Source organism: Schistocerca gregaria, chromosome 2 (assembly GCF_023897955.1).
Source record: "Schistocerca gregaria isolate iqSchGreg1 chromosome 2, iqSchGreg1.2, whole genome shotgun sequence".
NCBI lineage: Eukaryota > Metazoa > Arthropoda > Insecta > Orthoptera > Acrididae > Schistocerca > Schistocerca gregaria.
Window position 1 is genome coordinate 751,035,782 of NC_064921.1, and position 16,590 is coordinate 751,052,371.

The window sequence follows — 16,590 nt, forward strand, 5'->3', positions numbered from 1 at the left end:
GAGGGTGTACGTCTTTCTTCTGTTTACCTTTTAGCCTATGTAAATATTAGAAAAAGTGAATGCTGTACAAGGTAATTAGTTATATCAGCAAACATAATACATTTTTGAAAATATAATGTAGTTGCCTAGATATAAAAATCTACTCACCAAGCAGCGGTGTGATGATAAACATATAAAGCTTTTATAGTTTGCAAGCTTTTGGAACTGGTGGCTCCTTTTTCTGCTGGGAGTATTGAAGGAGAAGGAAGATGGGTGAAGGAAAAGGACTGGTGGGATAGAGTTCAGAAAAGTTGCCAAAACCTCAGGTCAGGGGAGACTTATCGGACGGGATCAGAAGGAAAGTCTTTCCTTCTCATTCTGTGCTGTAAGTCTCTCCTGACCTGGGTTCCTAGGTGACTTTTCCAAAGTCTACCCCTTTTCCTAAACCTCACCAGTCCTTTTCCTTCACTCCACTTCCTTCCCGTTCAATGCTTCTGACAGTTGTGGGTGCCATTAGTTCTGAAAGCTTGCAGACTTTAATACTTCTTCTTCTTCTTCTTCTTCTTCTTCTTCTTCTTGCATTACAGCTGTCTGTTTCTCCTGTCGGCTCCTCTGGTGACACTCTAATCTTTTCCTGTATTCTTCTCTGTCATTGATCTCTGGCATATTGGTCGGTGTATATTTGTTCCACCAATTTTCCTTTCCTTCGACCTTGATCCCCAATTCCAACCAGTCCTTCCGAAATTCAACAACCCACTTGGTTTCTGTCTTTCCCCTTGTCCTCCCCATTGTTTCCCACTCTGTCTTTGCCTTTCTGTCCATACTCATCCTAACTACATGTCCAGCAAACCTTGCCATTTTGAGTCTGATTTCCCTGGATATTTTTCTCATGTTCCGGTACAATTCTTCCCCAGGTCTTCGCATCCACCCCTTTTGGGACCTAGTATTTTTCTCTCTTCTTTCTCTAGTTGTTTTGCCCCATTTTTTCCTAGTGCAATTGTCTCAGCAGTGTATGATGCTGCATTCCTCACTGTTGCCTTGTCGTGGCTTATCTTTGCCTCTCTGAATATATTCTTTTTATTGTATATCTCTTTTGTCATGCAGAAGGCTGACCTCATCTTATTTATCCTCTCTGTTATTCCCTCCTTGCTCCTGTTCCTTACTGTTATAAAATCTCCCAGGTATTTAAATCTGTCCACCATTTGCACAGTGCCTTCCGGAGTTTCCCAGTCTGCAGTGCTATTTAATGTCTTTCTCTTGTCATCATCAATCCTCAGTCCCACCTTTCTGGCTACCTTACTTAAGTTGTCGAGTTGTGTCTTTGCGTCTTCTTCCATCTCACTTACTATTACTATGTCGTCTGCAAAGGTTAGGCAGTCCAATTGAGTCCTGTTGTCATTTTTGTCCCCCACATGGGTATTTGGTATTCCCATTTCCTCGTTTGTATGTATGCAGTAAGAGAAATTCTTCTACAGAATAGGAGTTGTCAAGGAGCAACTTTTTTCAAATTTTCAGGTTTTTACTTTTCTGTCTCTCACACATTCTGTATTACTGGTAAGTGATCAAAAATTTTTGTTGCAGCATTGTGCACCCCCTTTTTGTGCTAAAGGCAATGTTAATGAGGAGTAATGAATGTCATTTTCTCTTCCGTGTTGTAATTGTGTGCATCATTGATCGTTTTGAAATGCAGTGGATTATTTCCAACAAACTTCTCAAGGGAATAAATATACTGTGAAACAGTAGTCAAAATGCCCAACCCATTAAACAGATGTCTAGAAGATGATCATAGGTGAACACGACATAGCCTACTACTCTTATAGCATGTTTCTGAGCAATGACGACTCTCTTTCTTAAAGATGAGTTGCCTCAGAACATTATTCCAGTATATATTTCCATTTTGAATGAAAATACACAAAATGTGTCAGTGTACTGATTTGTCCCTCCCCAAGATTTTTAGTGATTCTAAGTGCAAATGTGGCTCAACTAATATATTTTAGGAGTACAAATGTCATCATATGGACACCTTAACATTTTGAAGTTTCTAGCCTATTTATTATTTCCTCACCATGTGTTACACTTATCATTGCTGTAGTACCACTAGATGTGCAGAATTTTTGATACTGAGAGAGAAACCATTCACATAAAACCAGTTAATGATACTTTCAGGAACATAGTTTACAATTTCTCCTGTTTTTGTATGTACGCTTTGATTAATTATAGTATCATCTGCAAAAAGAACTAATTCTAATTACATTTACATAGATGAGGAACAGTTCAGTTTTATTCACTGATATGATGTGTGAACAAATATACACATAAGTGTGCTGTTGTATGCCATTACGGGAATCAATATAATCAATTGTAGACTTTCTGTGTATAAAGGCGAAGTTATGAAATCACTAACTTTACCTTTGTTGTCTGTTGAAAATGTTCATAAATGAAACCACATTTCTTCAAAATGTCCATGACTAACTGCTACAGAAAAATGAGACACGGGGGAAAATTTCAAAATATACGATTAAGTATGTGAGTTGCAGGTAACATATTAGGCCTAGTACAGGGTGATTATAATAAACTTTCAGATACTGTAGAAAGGACACCATTGGTCAGAATGATGTCAAATTGCAACGGAATATTATCAGAGAAGGGGAAAAATGTACGGCAGAAGAAAAAAAAACTGTGTGAAAATTGGTCAATAAATGGCACTGCATGTCTCAGAGTACGTAAACAAAAACACCTGTCATGTGCATGACCCATTGAAGCCAGTATAAACATGCCGGGTATACGGCTTTTCCACCTTTCACATCTGCAACACTCGTCATAACTGTCTCAATGCAGGATCGTGTTCTGCTTGTAAAGCTGTATTACAAATATGATGAAAGTGCTCCTGTCGCTCTGCAGAAGTTCCGGACACTGAAGAGTTTGAAAAAAGGTATTGGTCTGATGACTGCCGAGGGTCTGGAGAAAATGGTTCGGAAACTCAAAAAGATGGGTTATTTTGGTGTGCAACATGGTAGACGGAGGAAATGAGTTGATTAGATGTTAGTGGAAGCAGTGGCCACAGTAATGCAGGATGACATGAGTGGTGGTGCGCAAACGTGTAGTGCACGGAGAATTGCCCGAACATTGGACATACCCGTGAGCACAATGGGTAAAATTCTACGAAACATCCTTCTTTGCTATCCATTCAAACTTACCAACGTGCACGAGTTGCTTCCTGTTGACCTGCCAGCAAGAGAGACATTTACTTTAGGATTCATTGCTCATAGGCAAGTGGACAGTGATTGGCCGTGGAAGATTTTGTGGACAGATGTCAGAATTGTCAAATATGGACAGTAGAAAATCCATGCACAATTCAACCAGTTTTACTACATCCCGAAAAGGTCACTGTGTGGTGTGGGTTTATGGCATCATTTATCATAGGGCCATATTTTTTCTAAGAGACAGGTACTTCTGGTCCTGTTACCTGTACTGGTAAGTGCAATCACATCATTTCAGCTCTCCAACAGCATGGATGTGTTGGTGGGATCATTTTTTATGCAAAATGGCGCACCTCCACATGTTGCAAATACAGTTAAGCAGCTGCTGAAGCGCCATTTCAGAAAGGTTAGTATTATCAGCCGCCATTTCCCTACAGCCTGCTGTCCCGATCACCTGATCTTGATCCATGTGACTTCTGGTGATGGGGCTATCTGAAAGATGTGTTCAGTGTTCCTATTGCAAACTTAGTTGCAACATGTTCTGAATGTGGCCTTGGAAACACTTTGATAAATTTGTGCAACATGCTGTTTCTCAATTTCAACTTGTTGCAGAAAATGTTGGACAGCATATTGAACACGAAGGTTCATGCACCAGGACAAATTCTAATTGTGCCCGCAGCACCATAACACTATCATGATTCTCACCACTCATTTTCAGTTAACCTGGTTACTACCATAATAATTATTTGATTTTTGAGAGGTCTCGAGCCCGCTCAGGCCCCATGGAGACGATGCCTGTGTAGAGCACTAAAGATTTGTTGCCATATAATAAATATGCTACTCTCTGAAATATGTAATGCATCACTAACTCAAGGGATTTTTCCAGAGACTAAAATATGCCATTGTTAAACCCCTCTTTAAGAAAGATGATAAGAGAGACATCAGTAACTACTGACCTATTTCACTGCTGACATCATTTTTCAAAATTTTTGAGAAGGTGATGTATTCTAGAATAGTATCTCACCTTGGCAACAATAATATCCTCAGCAAATCACAGTTTGGGTTTCAGAAGCGTTGCTCTAATGATAAAACCATTTACATGTTCACATGCCAGATATTACAAGAGCATTAAACAACAAAATAGCACCGCCAGTAGATGTTTTCCTTGACCTATCCAAGGCATTTGATTGTGTGAATCATAGTATACTCCTAGACAAATTGAAGTTGTATGGGATTGATGGTATAGCCAACCAATGGATCATGTCATATCCAACCAAAAGAATGCAGAAAGTTGTACTTAATTCAACCAACAGAATCCAGGGACATAATTCTGACCGGGGAGAAATCATGTATGGGGTTCCCCAAGGCTCAGCCTTAGGTCCACTACTGTTTCTCATATATGTACACGATCTACTGTCTAATGTACCACAAGTAGAATTAGTTTTTTTTTTTCAGATGACACCAGTACTGTAATCACTTCCAGTATACATACAGAAATGGAAGAAATGATGAACAAAGTTCTCAAAAGTATCATTGACTGGTTCTCTGCAAGTCACATGGAAACTAATAATATGATTTGATTTTGATTGATGCTTTTCATACAGTTTTTTGCCTCAGGACACTTAAAAACTGTTGTGATTGATGCTTTTTATGTGATTTTTGGCCTCAGGACAATTACAGATGTGATTGCTGCTTTTTATGCTGTTTTCGGCCTCAGAACAATTAAAAACCAGTTTTTCTCATTTGATGTGATATGACCTTGTCGCGATGGATGGGCTTACGTAACTAACAGTATCAAACCTGTATACCCATGCACACTGAGTAGTACAGTTTGTTTAATGTCAAACGTACACCTAAGTCATTGTTGTATGATTCATTTGTCATTTTTCAGTGATCACTATTAAATTATGATGCTGACAGCGCCACCTATTCCTACATTTTGTAACTAGGCCTATTTATTTTTCTTCTGCCATATGTCTTCCCCTTTCTCCAATAATATTCCATTGCAATTTGATGTCATTCTTACCAGTGGTGTTATTTCTACAGTGGTTTGAATGTTTAACTTTAATTATAATCACCCACTATATTAAACATGAATGTTCAGCAGATGTCGTCGTCTGATATAATCGAAACTGTAGCACTTTTCACTCCAAGGCTACACTATATTTGAAGCTTTGAAATGGGCTATGAAATGAAGATGTATACAGACATTTAATGCTTAGTTTGTTTCAAAAGGACTAGTAGAATTCTTTTGTAAGTAGATATAATCTGATGAGCAATATCATTTAGTGAAGCAATAGAAAAATATGGATGTTAATATCAGAGCTGTGTGGTTTGAATTCTATACTGGCAGTAATTGATGAAACTACAGTCATCTAATTCCTTATGGCTGACATCCATTTTCAGCAGATACATATTTTTAATGTTGTCAGTATTGACTGATTTCCAAGCGCAAATAAATGTCCCTCTCTTATTGCACTTTTCTCATTCTTACTGAAGAGTGATATAATGAATGTAGCTATGATAGTTATGTGAACTACATTAGTATATTCATGGCTAGTTTTTTCCCCATTGATCTCATCCTTTATTGGTAAGATTGGCTATGCAAATAGTTGTGTAGCCTAAATTTACATTTGTTATCTGTAAGTTTTTATTTTGTAAAATAAAACTTTCATAATATTGGTTTACTGTTTTGTGCCAGGGGAACGTGGATATCAACTCCAGTGACTGTCTTGTCTACAAGATACGAAATGGTATGTTTTATGTTTATAACTAATTCATATGCTTTTTAAGACAAAAATTGTGTAAAATTGTGTGTTCAGTTGCTGATTATGATGTCAGTGTTGTATAGTACCTCTCCCAGTGGATATTAAAGGCTGTTAAAAAGAAATGTTAGTGTGTCACAAATTATGATAAATATCTTAGCATAGCTTTAATCCTCTCTGTGAGGGATGTGATAAACATGATTACATGTTTTATGTTATGAAAAGTGCAGACAGCAATAAATATGAACTGCAACAATGCCTCCTACCATCTTCCTTCCCACCGTGGGTGGAATTGGGATGGAGGTGAAATGTACTCCCGTGAGACATTTTTACACAAGTGAACTTGTGTATGTTTTTTGAAGTTAGTAAGGTAGTTACTTTCAAGTTCCATGGATGATTTTGCACGATAAATCATTGTGATATGGAATGAGTCATTTTACATTCATATTGCAAATTAATTTGTATGTCTGTTTGCTCTCTAAACATCACCATATAATTACTTTTTTTATTTCTTCCCCTGAAATGAAAACAAGATATACAAATTGAGTTAGCAGTTCCTTCCTACCACCTTTCACACATTACAAACATATAAATTCTTCTACTGAGTAGAAGGAGTTCTCAAAGAGAAACTTTTTCAATTTTATCTTGCTGCCAGTTAGACATTTTATATTACTGTGTAAGTGGTCAATAATTTTTGTTGCAGCATTGTGCACTCCTTTCTATGCTAAAGACAATGTTAATGTTGAGTAATGAATGTCATTTTTTCTTCTAGTATTGTAATTACGTACCATATTGTCCTTTTGAACTGTAGTGGATTGTTTACAACAAACTTCTTGAAGTAATAAATATACAGTGAAGCAGTAGTCAGAATGCCTAACTCCGTAAACAGATGTCTACAAGATGATCGTTGGTGAGCACCACATATTATTCTTACAGAACATTTTTGGGCAGTGAAGACCTTCTTTCTTAAAGATTGGTTACTCCAGAACTTTATTCCATATGACATTACTGAATGAAAATAAGCAAAATATGTCAACTTACTGATTTCTCTCTCCCCAAAATTTGCTATGATTCTAAGTGCAAATGTGCCTGAACTAAGTTGTTTTAGTCGTTCCAAAATGTGTTTTTCCCACTTTAAATTCTCATCAATATGGACACCTAAGAATTTTGAAGTTTCCACCCTATGTAGAAAACCTGTCAATGATACTTTTGAGAACTTTGTTCATCATTTCTTCCACTTCTGTATGTATACTGGAAGTGATTACAGTACTGGTGTCATCTGAAAAAAGAAATAATTCTGCTTGTGGTGCATTAGACAGTAGATTGTGTACATATATGAGAAACAGTAGTGGACCTAAGATTGAGCCTTGGGGAACCCCATACATGATTTCTCCCCGGTCAGAATTATGTCGCTGGATTCTGTTGGTTGAATTAAGTACAACTTTCTGCATTCTTTTGGTTGGATATGACATGATCCATTGGTTGGCTATACCATTAATCCCATACAACTTCAATTTGTCTAGAAGTATACTATGATTCACACAATCAAATGCCTTGGATAGGTCACGGAAAACATCTACTGGCAGTGCTATTTTGTTGTTTAATGCTCTTGTAATATCTGGCATGTGAACATGTAAATGGCTTTATCATTAGAGCAACGCTTCTGAAACCCAAACTGTGATTTGCTGAGGATATTATTGTTGCCAAGGTGAAATACTATTCTAGAATACATCACCTTCTCAAAAATTTTGGAAAATGATGTCAGCAGTGAAATAGGTCAGTAGTTACTGATGTCTCTCTTATCATCTTTCTTAAAGAGGGGTTTAACAATGGCATATTTTAGTCTCTGGAAAAATCCCTTGAGTTAGTGATGCATTACATATTTCAGAGAGTAGCATATTTATTATATGGCAACAAATCTTTAGTGCTCTACACAGGCATCGTCTCCATGGGGCCTGAGCGGGCTCGAGACCTCTCAAAAATCAAATAATTATTATGGTAGTAACCAGGTTAACTGAAAATGAGTGGTGTGAATCATGATAGTGTTATGGTGCTGCGGGCACACTTAGAATTTGTCGTGGTGCACGAACCTTCGTGTAAAGTCTGGTGCCAGCAGGCCAGCACTGTGGCCACAGAAACATCAAAAGGACTGGAGCAGAAGCATTTGAAACCTTCCGCCTCGCGTCACCGTGACACTTCAAGACATTATGACGTTGCATCTATATAGAGCCCACCCTGCTGTCGCAGTCATTCAGTGTGTATAGTTTTGTTCAGTGCATGCTGCAGATGTGTTTAGTGTTCCAGCTTTAGTGTCTAGTGGACTATTTTATATCACAATATTTTATTTGTTTATTCAGTCTCTTAGTGTATTGTGAATTAAGTTCGCAATGTATAAATTTGTTACCAAAAAGGCGTGCTTGTAAGTTAATGATACTGCAAGTCAACTTCCAACAATTATTGTGTCGTCAATTCTTTTGTCATCTTCAGGCGAGTACCATTCACAACCAAATCCTGGACAATCCAGTAAGGGAAGATCATTTCAGAAGTCTTGGTTGATCAAATATACACGGCTAGAATATGGAGCATCTACCGAAAATGTTTTTTGGAAAATCTGCAAAGAGACAGATGCTAAAAATCTATTGGCATTTTCTTCAGTAAAAGAAGGGATATTTACTTCCATAGGGTATTCTAACTGGAAAAGGCTTTTGAAAAATTCAGTCTTCATGAAAATACGTTTACGCACAAAGAAGGTGTTCTGAAACTAAATTCTGTCACTAACCAAAGTGTGGCCTCTCAGTTGAATGAACAGTTAGATAGTGATATGAAGAAAGGCCATTTAGCTCTTGAGACAAGTTTTGCTACTGTGCAATTTCTATATTGACAAGGACTAGCAATTAGAGGGCACAAACTCCAATTTTTTCCAATTGTTGGAACTCTGAAAGAATGACATACCTGAGTTTAAAGATTGGTGAGTACATTCGAGGTATAAGTGGATGTCCCACAATATTCAAAATGAGATCATTGATCTACTAGGAAAGTATGTGTTGAGTAAGGTATTGACTTCACTCAAGAAGACTGAACATTTTTCTATTATGATTGATGAAACAAGTGATTCTTCAATTCACAAACAAGTGTCTTTTGTATTCTTACTGTCAATCATTAATGAAGACTTTATTGGCTTATATGAGACTCCCAACACTGAATCACGTTCTGCTTAGTGTTGTAAAAGATGTTTTTGCTCGTCTTGATTTTTCAATGGTTGTTTCTTGTAAACTGCTCTTTAAGACATTTGCCTGTAGTCATTAATGATTCTGACTGACTGCCACTGATGTGTATCCACACTGTAGGGCACTATGTCATTTATCCTGACTCACTGTGCATAATGTTCATTAACGTGTAGTTCAAGAATTTGGCGCTAAAATGAAATGTGAAGAGGTCCATGATGATTTCCATAGCACAGTGGAAGCTGATCAGACCCCTTTTCTGGAAACATTCGCCTTCTATTGTTATATATATAGTACAAGATGTCCAAAAAAGAATGTCCCAGTTTCTATGTATATTATAACATTTTAATTTAGACTGGTTTTTTACAACAAATTATAGATCAAATTGATGGTAAACAAACCTTGTTTTTCTTACAAATGTTCAGTGTGTGCACTTTTAGTCATACTGTATACATACAACCTAAAGTCCAATTCTTCCCTCACTTTGGTTAACAAGTTCAGAGTGTCTCAACTCTGGCAAATTAGTACATAGTGGTGGAATATAGACAAAATCTTTCATAAAGCCCCAAAGGAAAAATAAGTCCCATGACCTGGTGTCAGGTGAATGTGGAGGCCAGAGGAATAAAACTCTGTCCCATTGATCATTGTTTCCAATCCAATGGTCAGGGATTTTGATGTTCAGCCACTCTTTTACAAAGAGATTCCAATGGGAAGGGGATTTATGTTGTTGCCAAATAAAGTTTTTGGGTTCACCTTCTACATGTGGAAAGAGCCACACTTGCAACAAATCTAGGTAAGCCACCCCTTTTGTGGTAGCTTAAGCAGGGGCGAGAGGGGTTTCAGTGGTCTGTATACTTGAATTTGAGGCTGTACAGAAAAAAATTAATTTTAGAGAATCTGTTTGATATTGTAAAAGTTCATGAGGATGATCTGACCCCCCGGGTATGAACATTATGGGTATTTACCTTCCCACTTAGATGAAAAGTTGCCGCAATGCTTCACTTCAGGACTTGCTTTCCAAACAGAATTCTAAAGACTACAATGGTAAGATGCTCTGACATTGTCGTCATCCTTCTCAGACACTTTTGGTCATCACATGCTTTTCCCCTTACACACACATCTTGACTGTATACCATCGACAAATGTTTTTGCTACTTTGGGGGATAATAGTTAAACTTTAAATGAAACACACAGTAAACTGAAATTACAGATTCACTCTTAGCAAACTGGAGAACACAAAAAGCTGTACACTATGGAGTCACTATTATGTCTATGGGGTGCTACGAATGAGAAAACAAAAAAGCAATTCTCAGGCATGTGCTTATCTAAAACTTTGAGTTTCTCTTTAGTTGTGGTCTTGTACCAACACCCTCCAATGCTTCCCATTGATACTACTAAAATGTAAAAGAATAACATTTTTTTACGGACATCCTTCACTTTGTTGCTATATTGACAGTAGTGAAGAAAGCTGATATCATGACAACAGCATTTGATTAGAAAACACTCACATATAGAAACAAAGTACTAACCTGTCGTATTTACTTCCTCTTGTATCTGAATTCCTTTTTTGTTTTCAGTTCCTCACTTCATCTTACGTTTGTCCTCCCTCTTGCATTCCTCCAGTTTCTATTTTGTCGTTTGGCATGTCATGATGGTATTTTTTATTTTTTGTATTCAGTATAGTCTGCAGTCCATACTCATTCTTGGCATTTAATTGTTATCTAATGAATTCATTGTCATAATAACTCTACTGTTATTGTTCCACCATTATTGATTATAACATCATCAGTATTTATATTAGTATTAAACTTTTATACAGCCTAACTGTAACTTATACAGGGCAGACAACATAAAACTTATCCAAAAATATTTATAAAACTAATACTGAATTGATCCTTCCTAATGAACAGGAGAACTGCTACCATAAAAAATGTTGAAAAATGTGATTGCGATGCACCAACTGGTTGCTGCCACATGTCTGGACATGGATATCTCCTACATGCTCTGTTGAGAGTATTTTGTTGTCATTGCGTTTGAGTAAGTGAGAGGAGCAGACATGTTTAGTGATCAGTTAAATGTAACACAAACTTTCCCCTCGCCCTCTCCTCTCCCTCTCTTGGTGTCCTTGCTTATGTTGGCCCCCGCTATCCTCCTGCTTCTGTTGGTTTTACAATTCGGCTTTGTTGCATAATCATCTCCTCCTTTTGGCATTCCTTGGTCCCCCTCTGGGGTTTGACCTCCATTACAAAATTTCTCCTCCATAGTGTGAGCCATTTGCGGAAAAGCACCTTACCTAGTGTCTCCGATGTGCGCCCTCCTAGTACATTCCACCTTTTCTTTCACATTGTTGTCTGATACTAGGGTGCATAGCCAGCACGGTAGCCAGCCCGTGTGGTGGGGTCGCTATGTAGCCTTTTGGTTGAGCCCCCTGAACACACGGATCACACTTCTGATACCTGAGCTGTGACCTCCTCATGCATGCCTCGGAGTGGTTGCTCATCATCCTGGAGCATCGGAACTCCCGGCAATGGCCGCCATGCCAGACGGTCCTTGCTGCGGCTGGTGGCGCCCGTTTGGAGAGCCCCTGATCAGAGTGGGTGGTATCAGGGCGGACGCTATGCAAATGAAACACATACGGGTCCAGAACTCTGGCCGTTCTTCTGCGGCCGTCTCTCTGCATGGAACAGATTCCTCAAGTGTTGCTTCTCTTCCCCCTTCGGCCTTCCCTTCCATGGCTACCCCCTGGGAAAAGGGTCAGGCCCATCGGCTAGGGGCAAAACCATTCCCCCGTTATCTAGTTTGCACCAGGACTGATGGAGATACTTTCACCAATACCAAACCTTTATTCTTTGTGAAACACATTAAAGACAAGTTTGGCGAAGTGGCCTCCCTGAGCAAGATGCGGTTGGGTTCGTTGCTGATAAAAACTGCTTCAGCTGCCCAATCTGCAGCCCTCCGTGCCTGTACCCATCTTGGCACAATTCCTGTGTCCATTACCCCCCCACCAGTCTCTAAATATGGTACAAAGTGTGATTTTTCACAGGGACCTCATCCTTCAAACTGATGAGGAACTTCAGGACAATCTCGGACGGTGGGGTGTTCACTTTGTTCGGCGTGTTCAGGACAATCGTATTGATACTGGTGCCTTTATCCTGGCCTTTGAAGGGGATATCCTCCCTGAGAAAGTTAAGATTATGGTCTATCGATGTGATGTGAAGCCGTACATCCCACCTCCTATGAGGTGTTTTAAGTGCTTGCGTTTTGGACACGTCTTCCCGCTGTTCACAGGCTCCTATCTGTGGTGTCTGTGGACGTCCACTCCATGAGGGGAGTCCCTTTGTTCGCGCTCCTGTGTGTGTAAATTGTCATGGTAGTCATTCTCCACGTTCACCAGATTGCCCAGTATATAAGAAGGAAAAGAAGATACAGGAGTATAAGTCCCTCGATTGTTTAACCTACACAGAGGCCCGTAAGAAATATACATGACTTCACCCTGTGTTCATGACATCTAGTTATGCCTTGGCTACATCTTCACCCCTTCCTCCCCCTTCCTTACCCCCATCCCGGACCCCTCTCCTCTCCCCCTCCCCTGCGGCTCCCACATCTTCTCCTCTGGGCGCTGCTCCCCCTCCCCAGCCGGAGAAGTGTCCCTCTCCTTCGGCGTCTGCCGGTCGAGGGCGCCTCTCCCGGGATGACCCTACCCAGCACCTTCCAGGCCAAAGGTCTGCTGCCACGCGATGACTGCGAGAGCCACAGTCCGTCGGCCCCCAGGTCGCCCGGTCTCTTTCTGTTCCTGATCTTGCTGCAGCTGGCTCCTGTATGCCACACAACCCCTCCTCGATCTCAGCCTGAAAAGAAGGAGAAACATTATTCCCGGGACAAAGAGCCTCTGGTGTCACCGGAGGTCCCTTCCCCGACTTCACAACAGGATTCTGACCTGTCATTCATGGATATCGCCCCCTCCTTGTCGGTGACAGGTAGGGACCCGGCGGTATGACTGGATTTAGCGTGTTCAGCCCCCATTTACACCATCGTTCTGTGGTTCTCCAATGGAATTGTAATGGATACTATCGTCACCTTCTGGAATTGAAATCCCTTCTTTCGTCCTACTCTGCAGCTTGTGTGGTTCTCCAGGAATCTCTTTTTACTGATGCTCACTCACCGACCGTCCGTGGGTTCCGTGTTTTCTGTCGAAATTGGGTCGGACCCCTGCGGGCTTCAGGTGGTGTTTGTACGTTGGTCCGTACAGACATTGCTAGCACGTGGATTCCTCTTGAAACTACATTGGAAGCAGTTGCTGTTAGGATCCACTTAGACTCTTCGGTCACAGTTTGCAATCTTTATCTCCCTCCTGACAGGACTCTTACACCTGCTGCCTTAACTGCCCTTCTTCAGAAACTTCCTCCTCCTTGGGGATTTTAATGCTCATCCTCCCTTGTGGAGCAGTGCCTTTCCATCTAGACGAGGTCTTCTTATAGACCAATTTATTGCAAACCATGACCTGTGCCTTCTTAATGATCGCTCCCCTACTCATTTCAGTGCTGGTCATGGTACCTTTTCTGCCATTGATCTTTCTCTTTCTTCTCCCTCTCTCCTCCCTTCATTACACTGGTCGCCACACGACGACCTTTGTGATAGTGACCATTTCCCATTGATTATCTCACTCCCTTCCTGCTCCCCGATGGACAGGTTACCTCGTTGGTCTTTCCAACGTGCCGATTGGCCTCTATACAAAGCACTGGTCGTGTTTTTATCCCTCTTTGTCGGGTTGTATTGATGACGTCATACGCGACGTGTCTGACGCAATTGTTCGCGCTGATAGCCTTGCTGTCCCGCGCTCATCTGGGCCATTTCGTCGCTGGCAAGTCCCGTGGTGGAGTACGGCCATTGCCATTGCCATCCGTGATCGCCGTTGAGCTTTGCAACACTTTAAGAGGCACCCATCCGTAGCCAGCCTTACTACCTTTAAACGCCTCCACACTAAAGCCCGTTATTTAATCAAACAGAGCAAGCAGATATGTTGGGAACGATTCGTTTCTTCCCTTGGTTCTACTGTCCCTCTGTCATGGGTATGGGCTACACTTCGCTCTCTCCAAGGTTGCCATCGGCAGTCCACCCTCCCAGGCCTTCACCTCCCAGATGGCCTTTGTACGGACCCATTAGTTCTTGCAAAACATCTTGCGACCCATTTGCAGTGGCATCAGCATCAGCCTCCTATCCAGCTGCTTTCATTCACCAAAAACAGCGGGCTGAAGCTTCCACCTTATGTTTCACCCCTTGTGATTCAGAATCTTACAACAAACCTTTTAATGAATGGGAATTTCTTTCTGCTCTATCTTCTTCTCATGATACGGCCCCTGGCCCATATTTCATTCATAACCAACTGCTTAAACATCTCAGTGCTCCACAGCAACAATCTCGGAATCTATTGTCCCCTTACCAGGGATTGTCTTCAGTCGATCATTTACTTCGCTTGGAATTCGCAGTTCGGCAGGCTTTTTCCCAGCACCGCCATTTGGTTGCAGTGTTTTTTGACCTTTGCAAGGCCTATGACATGGCCTGGCTTCATCACATATTACTTACCCTTCATCAGTGGGGTCTTCGGGGCCCACTCCCGATTTTTATCCACCAGTTCGTGTTCCATCGGTCATTCAGAGTTCGAGTTGTTTTCAGTTCTCCACGGACCCAGGAGACAGGCATCCCACAGGGTTCTGTCTTGAGTGTCCTTCTTTTCCTCATTGCTATCAATGGACTTGTGGCCTCTGTCGGTCCCTTGGTCGCCCATGCCCTGTATGTGGATGATTTCTGCATTTGGGTTAGTTCCTCCTCAATGGCATCTGAAGAACGGCAGCTCCAGGGAGCTATACGGCGTGCCTCTGCATGGACCCTCTCACATGGGTTTCAATTCTCTCCTTCAAAATCGCGGGTGGTCCACTTCTGTTGCCGTACTACGATCCACCCTGATCCAGAGCTCTATCTCTCTGCACAACGATTGCCTGTGGTCCCACAGTTTCGTTTCCTGGATCTTCTTTTCGACAACAAGCTCACTTGGCTGCTCCATATCAGAGTCCTGAAGGTAGGATGTTTCCGTAAACTCAATGTCCTTCACCTCCTTGCCCACTCCTCTTGGGGTGCGGACCGTTCCCTCCTTCTCCGTCTTTATCGTGCTCTAGTTCTGTCTCGCTTGGACTATGGTTGTCAAGTTTATGGTTCAGCTGCTCCTTCCACACTGCACGTGCTAGATCCAGTCCACCATCGTGGTATCCGTTTGGCCACCGGTGCCTTCCCTACTAGCCCTGTTGATGGTCTCCTGGTGTGTTATGCACTCGTTATCCGTTCCTCTCCTACTCATCCTTCCTATTCTATCCTGTCCGCAGACCACGGACCGTGCCCACCCGGCTCCTGCCCATGGGCGGAATTACCGGTTGGGCTCTGCCTTGCGTCTCTTTGCCGTGATTTTCAGCTTCCTTCTTTGTCCTGACTTCCTCGCTCCCTCCTGCAGCAGATTCACGGCTTCACATCAAATCCCACTTTGCATAGTCATGGGCCAATTCTTGGGAGGCTACTCCCTTGTCTAATAAACTTCGTGTGATTAAGGTGACACGAGGCTCGTGGCGTTCTTCCTTTCGCCTCTCCCAAAAGGACTCGATCTCACTGTGTCGTCTCTGCATTGGCCATACCAGGCTGACCCATGGTTTTCTTTTGCGTGATGAGCCACCCCCACTTCGTGGTTGTGGAGCCTTCCAGTCAGTAGCCCACATTTTGGTTGAATGCCCCCTTCTTTTGGCTCTGCGTGCTAAGTACAGACACCCCCACACTTTACCTTTGATGTTGGCTGACAATTCCCGGATGGTGTCTCTGGTTCTCGGTTTCCTCTGGGAAAGTGGTTTTTATTCTCAGTTTTAAGGTTTTTAATCTCTCTCTGGTGTTGGGGCAGGTCGGTGAGTGTTTGGGTGTCTCCCACTGTAAGCCGTGTTTGGAGATTCCCGATTCACCTCCCTGACCGAGATACTCTTTTCTTCCCCTTTTACTCTGTTTTTACCTTTCTTTCTTTTTTTTTTTAAAGAAAGGATTGGTTAGTCTCTTTTTCCTGTACGTATTTCTACATTCTAGCGGTTGCACCTTTTAAGTCACAGGTGGTCTTGCCCATGCTGCTTCAGCATAGCATTGGGTTTGTTCTCTTGCCGACTTCCCTCATTTTGTTTTTTACCATTGACAACATGACTGCCATTTTACGTTTTTCCCTTTTTCCCTTTTATTGTTCTGACTTTCCTGAGATGTCCCATTAGCGGAATGGACCATATTTGAAAAAAGGGATTGATGACCTTGCCGTTTGGTCCCTTAAACCTCAAACAACCAACCAACCAACCAACCAACCAAGAGTTCAGCGCTATACCCAGACACCAAAAGGGGCAAACATGT

The 16,590-nt window shown here is 41.5% G+C and overlaps 1 protein-coding gene across 4 annotated transcripts in view; it reads left to right on the forward strand.

The window, feature by feature from the left end:
* LOC126334932 (uncharacterized) overlaps positions 1 to 16,590 on the forward strand; it is a 170,704-nt gene that overhangs the window by 11,747 nt on the left and 142,367 nt on the right. For 2 of the 4 annotated variants that reach the window (XM_049997672.1, XM_049997671.1), the window contains exon 2: positions 5,881 to 5,932. The exons of the other annotated variants lie outside the window; for them this stretch is intronic. In XM_049997672.1, coding sequence (XP_049853629.1) covers positions 5,881 to 5,932 — 52 coding nt within the window. The remainder of the gene's footprint in view (positions 1 to 5,880; positions 5,933 to 16,590) is intronic. 4 annotated transcript variants of the gene reach the window in all.